Source organism: Leuciscus leuciscus (genome assembly GCF_965113295.1).
Source record: "Leuciscus leuciscus genome assembly, chromosome: 14".
In the NCBI taxonomy this organism is placed as follows: domain Eukaryota; kingdom Metazoa; phylum Chordata; class Actinopteri; order Cypriniformes; family Leuciscidae; genus Leuciscus; species Leuciscus leuciscus.
In genome coordinates this window covers 30,747,926-30,755,709 of record NC_138738.1, presented here as the reverse complement: position 1 = coordinate 30,755,709, position 7,784 = coordinate 30,747,926, and the positions used below count along the sequence as shown (strand labels likewise).

Sequence of the window (7,784 nt, the reverse complement as noted above, 5' to 3'; positions counted from 1 at the left end):
ATATTGTACCACTTAGTTTACCACAACTTGAATTAGAAATGAACATATTTCTTGGAACAGGCAAAGTTAACTGGTTTTGTGTGAGGTTTTCGGCAGACACACAATTGAAACACCGATTTCCGTCGAAGGACGTCGTTTTCTTCAATCACTCATGCATTTTGAAACACGAAAACAGGAAAAGAGTGTTTGCGGAAGGCACAGATGCTGCTACCTGTTATGTGGGCGCGAGCATGGTAGACTCGAGCGCGCGTGCTGCCATGGATTGCGTGTGTGAGTGGGCGGAGTTTGCCCGCACGAGTGGGGTATTTAAAATCATCTGAGCGCCACAGAAGTTTACAAAGTCGCTGTAGAATTTCTGGAGACTGACAGCACCGGAGGAGTGTTTTAAAGATGGCATACTACGAAGTAAGATAACAGTTACTAAAAAAAAAAAGTGAAGTTTGATTGCATTTAAATTAGGCTACTTTATAAGAAAAAAATATTTAACTTTGTCTGTTTACTTTTTTGCAGCACATCGTCTTTGAAGATGATTTATCAGCTGATAACAACTCTGAGTTCGGCTCGGGGGACATCGGGGCCAACTTTGAGGTCCCGTGCGACGTGGAGGTCAGTCACGAGTTCCAGAGGATCTTTCTTCCAACCGTGTACGGAATCATATTTATTTTGGGTCTTATCGGGAATGGACTGGTTGTTCTGGTAATGGGCTGCCAGAAGAAATCCAGAACCATGACGGACAAGTACCGTCTGCACCTTTCAGTGGCGGACCTTCTGTTTGTGCTCACCCTGCCGTTCTGGGCCGTGGACGCGGCCAAAGACTGGTATTTTGGAGGGTTCATGTGCGTGGCCGTGCATATGATTTACACGGTGAATTTATACAGCAGCGTCCTCATCCTCGCCTTCATCAGTCTAGACCGGTACCTCGCCGTGGTGCGCGCCACGAACAGCCAAGGTCCGAGGAAACTTCTAGCCAGTCGCATCATTTACGTGGGCGTGTGGCTCCCCGCCGCGCTCCTCACCATCCCCGACCTGGTGTTCGCCAAAGCGGAGACCAGCGCTATACGCACCTTCTGCGAGCGCATTTACCCTCAGGACTCTTTCCTCACTTGGCTGGTCGCTTTTCGCTTCCAGCACATCCTGGTGGGCTTCGTGCTACCCGGGATCGTGATTCTCGTCTGCTACTGCATCATCATCTCCAAGCTGTCGCGCGGCTCGAAGGGCACGCAGAAGCGCAAGGCGCTCAAGACCACCGTGGTTCTGATCGTGTGCTTTTTCGTCTGCTGGCTGCCTTATTGCGGGGGGATCCTGCTGGACACGCTGATGATGCTAGATGTGATTCCTCACAGCTGTCAGCTCGAGCAGGGTCTACAGAAGTGGATCTTCGTGACTGAGGCTCTCGCGTACTTTCATTGCTGCCTCAACCCCATCCTATACGCGTTTCTGGGCGTGAAGTTCAAGAAGTCCGCCCGCAGCGCTCTATCTCCTAGCCGGGGGTCCAGTTTGAAAATTCTGCCGAAGAAGAGAGGAGGGATGTCATCTGTATCCACAGAATCCGAGTCTTCTAGCTTTCACTCGAGTTAACAAGAGCGCGCGCGCACTTTGGACTGCAAATATGCTTCCAAATATTACATGAAATTACTTGCTAATCTGTGCTTTGTATAGGAAAGAAAATATAGTAAACAGGCTGAGCCTGATTGAAAAGTAGATAGAATGTAAATATGTCTGTCAGTATGGTATGGCATACTGCATTGCTTCCAGTATTACTGTAAAATCTCTCTTCATAGTGAGAAGAGGCATTGTGAACATACAAATGTGCTGATATAGTGAGCAAGATGTTTACTGTACATATGTATATAGATTGTTTTTTAACTGGTTCCTTTCTGCACTTATGTACACCATTGCATTTATTTATTACATGATAAACCAGAGACGTTCCAGTTTAAAAGAGCTGCTTTGGCTATTTGAAGTCTTGCAATAAATTTTTGAGTACTGAAATTATTGTGTTGGGTGTTTGTGTGTGTGTTTTGACCACTTCTATAGTAACACTTTTCTAGGGCATGATAATGGAGTTTCCCTGCAATGCCCAGTATTGTTTAGTTTCATTCTGTACAGAGACACGCGCATGTAGTGGAAAGCAGTTACTCAGCACTAACTTCTTCAAAGTAGTTTTATCAAAAGCTACTCATGTGGAGGACAGCAATTACAGTACCCTCAGCCTATAATATTTGACAACGGGGATTCCCTAATATGTAAACTCATTCAGGTCTGACCAAATACACAGAGAACCCTTTGGTGGAATCCCCAACATGATGCGGGATCCATTCAACCATAAACACACGTGAAATTTCATAAATGCAAATTATGCTATATTGCATTGCAGTTTTGGTTAACTTTCCTAATTTCATTTCATTATCATCCTTATTTGTGTTTTCTGTTATTTGCCCCCTGCAAATGTCCTTTTACCTCAAAGGGATTCTGTTTATTCAGGTGGTACCATAACAAAAGCATGTTGCCATGTCTCTGGCACTGATTGGAAGTTACAAACATACCCTGTATGAGTCATAAAACCTCATTTTGCATGGTGTGACTGAGAAAACTAGTTTAGTGCAGTTTCGTACAGAAGTTTAGGTAAAAACCCACTATTCCTGTTTGGAGGATCATGCCCATAATCACATTTGCTTAGCACCATTCAACAGAAAAAAACATATGTGCAGTACCTGATTATTTTGCTTTCTATGAAACTGTCAGCACTGAATATGCCATAAAGTGGCTCTACATGTGTTTAGACACTTACAAATGTCTGAATGTCATTGAATTAAGTATCAAAATATAAAGCCACAAAGAAAATGCAAAGAAATCACGCTAGAGCTTTTCTCAGAACTAACTTCATTTTTTGGAATAACTTTTAACCAACTGTGAAAATGATTCATAGTAGATGAAGTCAGTTCCCCTCAAGTTTACACGTGGTGTTCTAGCAAAGCAACTACAGGTGTAGTTCATCACATTAGCCCATGGACAAAATTATACAACCAAAAAGTGTAATGGAGCATTCCTATAGTTCAAACAGTAGAGTAGAGCATGGCCATCAGCCAAATGCATCCCTAAATATAATTTTTATATATTGTTAAATTGTTTACAATCCCCTACACACACACACACACACACACACACACACACACACACACACACACACACACACACACACACACACACACACACACACACACACACACACACACACACACACACACACACACACACACACACACACACACACACACACACACACACACACACACACACACACAGACAGACAGACAGACAGACAGATAGACAGACAGATAGATAGATAGATAGATAGATAGATAGATAGATAGATAGATAGATAGATAGATAGATAGATAGATAGATAGATAGATAGATCTGTAAAGCACTTTGTTCAACTCGTGTTGTTTTTAAACGTGCTTTAGAAATAAAATGATAGATAGATAGATAGACAGACAGACAGATAGATAGATATATAGATAGATAGGTAGATAGATAGATAGATAGATAGATAGATAGATAGATAGATAGACAGATAGATAGACAGATAGATAGATAGATAGATAGATAGATAGATAGATAGATAGATAGATAGATAGATAGATAGATAGATAGATAGATAGATAGATAGATAGATAGATCTGTAAAGCACTTTGTTCAACTCGTGTTGTTTTTAAACGTGCTTTAGAAATAAAATGATAGATAGATAGATAGACAGACAGACAGACAGACAGACAGACAGACAGACAGATAGATAGATAGATAGATAGATAGATAGATAGATAGATAGATAGATAGATAGATAGATAGATAGATAGATAGATAGATAGATATCTGAGGGATCATGTTCCTCGTGAGTTTTTGTTTTGATTTCCCCATCTAGCCAGTACCGATATGTGCGCGCTGTATGCCTCCAGCGCAATGTGTATGGATGTTGTGACTCGTACTGGCTAGTGGGGTGTTTTCCTTTTTATTTATTTTTTCCTTGTTTGTATGTCACTTCCCAGCCTCGTGTTGCCAGCCAACTCTTGTACTCTCTGTACTATACTGATGCTTTAAAGCACATTAATTATTTATTTGCATGAGATTTAAGCTTGCAGTGGAATTTCTTTTTGTGTGTGTTGGTTTGAGTATGGTTTACTTTCAATTAATATTATTTCTGTTTGTGTCATTTACTTTGTTTATTTTGAGTGGTTTTGTGTGACAAAATTGGGATTGTATTGGGGTTCATAGGAGGTTGGCTGGTCATTAATATCCTTCGAGGGGGAATGAGTTTTTTTGTTCTACAATGTATTTTCTTTTCTTTGATTTGACATATGTATTGTCCTATTGGTTTGTGTCAATAAATCTGCTTATTTTTGTGAGTACATTGTAGTTATTATTCTTGTCCCCTCCCCCCCTGGTTTAAAGGAACGGTACCCCTTGGTAACATTTTGGTAACATCTCGTGGTTCCATCACAGAAAGCCACAAAATCACTTTCCAGAACATTCTCATTCACAGTTCCATGCTGGTGGAACGCTCTCCCCACCCTCATCCGGAATGCAGAATCCCTGACAACATTCAAAAGACAGCTGAAAACCAATCTCTTCCGTGAGCACTTAACCTCATAGAGAAAAAAAAAAAAAAAAAAAAAAAAGTTTTCCTTTCCCTTTGTAACATCACTTATCAGGCTTATGCTACTCTGAATAATACCTGAACTTCGTACTTTGAGCACTTCTTGCGTTGTTGTTGCTTTTGCCTCTTTATGATGACTCGCAGAATTTTGTCCTAATTTGTAAGTCGCTTTGGAGAAAGGCGTCTGCTAAATGACTAAATGTAAATGTAAATGTCATGTGACACTGCTGACTGGCTTACTGTAGCCCACTGCTGACTTACTGTAGCCTATTTCTGATCAAATAAATGCAACTTTGGTGAGCATAGGAGACTTTAAAATCATTAACATTAAACATTAAAAACATTAAAATTTTAATTATTTGACTGTGTCCAAATAACTTTTTTTGCACTAATTATAGCCATAATTATATAGGCCATCAAAATGATAAAATTGTAAGGTTGTAAGGAACACTCTGAAATGGTAAATGGTCTATAAAATGGTACAAAAGCTGTCACTGGGATGGTACCCTTTAAAAGGGTTCTAATATGTACAATTTAGGTAGGCTACTAATATATACCATTTTGGTACCAATATGTACCAGAGGTACAAAGGTGTATCTTTCGAAAGGGTACCACACCAGTGACAGCTTTTGTAACTCTTTTCTGACAGTGAAGGGAGTTACTATTCAGTTGGAGTAACTACTGTGGATGAACTGTAATATATAACATGTGTTCTGTTGATTCACTGAATGATTTTCAGATTAGTTGGTATGGTCTCATGACGCTAGTGACTGGTATAGGTCAGCCGCTCATGTGTGCACTTTTCGTGCAGAATCAACAAAGAACAACTACATGCAACCAAAAGCAGTGCGTATACATTAAATTACATATAGCAGTATTGAATGGCACTATAGAAAACACTATGTGCTTGTATACTCTAATATAATGCTAGATGCTCTGAACCCTTTTTATGGAGTTAACGTCTGCAGCCCGCATTTATTACTAGTAATCCATGACAGTAGCATTCAGTTCAAATGGGGCGAGGATGAACCACAATAAAACCACGGGAGGTCTTTACAGAGGGAGAAAGTATTACAGCAATGCACAGCAGTGTAGAGCCATAGGAAACAAGAGCCTGTGACCTCTGCATTGCAAAAGCTGCTTACCAGGCCACCATGTTAAGAGGTGGAAATGCGTGAGAGTTGACCCATTGAGAAGCAAAATCCATGCGTAAGGACAATACAAACCAACACCAGTGACTGGACGGCCCGTTGAGTCCGAGTAATGGGCTCTAATGTAGAGTGTGAAAGATTTGCATGTCTGAGAGTGTTAAGTGCTCCATCAGGCCTCTGTTCCCCCGGGGGGGCTGTAAGAAAGGAGAGTGGTCAGTGAACATTCCTTAAGAGCTGGTCATTTATTTTGCTGTTAAACTCCCTTGTTCACCCTGTCAATCTGAATATATCTCACTCTGTGTAGATGTAGAAAAGAGTGTATGTCTATCGGCACACTTATCCAGTCATCTGCCTGTTTAAAATCTCCTAAATCTTGTTCAATCTCATAATAAAAAGAACGGTTTAGTTACAAATAGAAATTCTGGGAAATCATTTACTCATCCTCAAGTAATTCCAAACCCTCACCTTTGTTTGGGAGAGATTATGAATAATTGCACTGGCTAAACGTTTCTGTGCAATTAAAAAGAATGACACAAAAGCAGTAACTATCATAACTAGTCCATATAATCCATGTCTGTAAATATAAGGGCTCAATGAAAATTACCAGTACCTTTTCTGTTTTTTACCAGTATTTTTTTCTTACAGTATGTATTCAAAATCTTCTGAAACCATTCGATATCTTTGTAAAAGGAACAGGCTAATATTGAAGTTGTGTAACACTTTATTTTACAGTGTCCTTGTTACATGTAATACTATAGTAATAACTATAGATTATTCATAATTACATGAAACTAACCCTAAACCAAACCCTAATCCTGACCATAACCTATAGTACATGTAGTTAAATATTACTCAATACTTAAATCTATAATTACAGTGCAACAAAGGCACCTTATAAAGTGTAAAATGTAAAATGTTATTCACTGACATCTACCCGTGGCACGTTCATCAGAAAATTAGCAATATCTGATTCGTGAACTAATCATTTTCTTAAGTAAGAATCATTAAATTCATGAGTCAATGATCCAGTAACAACGGTTTTCCAGTTAATCTGAGAGGAACATTTTCTGTGAATAACAACTAAGATTTTGGTCTGCTGCCTACCCAAAACAATCATATGACTTCATAAAATATAAAACTGGTTTATGGCATCCTCTTTGAAGCATAATAGTGCACCATTCATTGAAATAGCATGGAAAAGAGCAGCCAGTCCATTCTTCAAAATTTCTTCTTTCAAAATTAATGTGCTTTAAAAAGACATGAGGAGGAGTAAATGATGATATAATTTTCATTTTCAGGTGAACTATTGAGTCTTTAAGCTACACAAATGTATAATAGTGATCATCATCTTAAATAATAAATATGAAAAGAATTCCTGCATTCCAAATCTTCTGAAACCACATAAATCTGCATGAGGAATAATGTTGTTATTAAAAAGTTGTTATTCACTGACATCCAGCTCTCCTCGACACGTTCATGAGATGAGTAGCAATATCCGATTTGTAAATAATTTTCCCCGAGTCAGACTCTTCTCAGACAGCAACATAGTGTCGGCCCAGATCCGGCCCACATCTGGTAAACGTGACACTATGTTGCTGTCTGAGTTTCAACAAATCTGTTCACAGTGGTCTGGTTCAAAAGAGTGTTTTTTTCAATAATCTGTCTTGATTTGCTTCTCTTGTTCAGTTCACTCGTAATAACATAAAAAAGAGAAGCAAGCACGTTCTTCAAAATGTCTTCTTTTGTGTTCTGCAGAAGAAAGAATCTCATACAGATTCTTTATGAGGGTGAGTAAATAATAACAACAGAATTTTCATTTTATGTCGAACTATTCCTTTATTTCTGAGTAAAATTGTCCACAAACTCACACTGGGCCTCGTTCCACAGCTCTGCATGTGTTTTTCCACTTACAAGCAGGGTGAGGGTTAGAGGGTAAAGCTATTGACATCCATAGCGCAGGAAGGAGATCATGTCTG

The 7,784-nt window shown here is 39.3% G+C and overlaps 1 protein-coding gene across 1 annotated transcript; it reads left to right on the top strand.

Annotated features, from left to right (window-relative positions):
* The first annotated feature begins 258 nt into the window (after positions 1 to 258).
* cxcr4a (chemokine (C-X-C motif) receptor 4a) lies at positions 259 to 1,992 on the top strand. The gene is made up of 2 exons (XM_082136974.1): positions 259 to 405; positions 511 to 1,992. Exons 1-2 carry the CDS (start codon positions 391 to 393, stop codon positions 1,576 to 1,578), a joined length of 1,083 nt encoding a protein of 360 aa, XP_081993100.1. The 5' UTR covers positions 259 to 390; the 3' UTR covers positions 1,579 to 1,992.
* Positions 1,993 to 7,784: the final 5,792 nt, after the last annotated feature.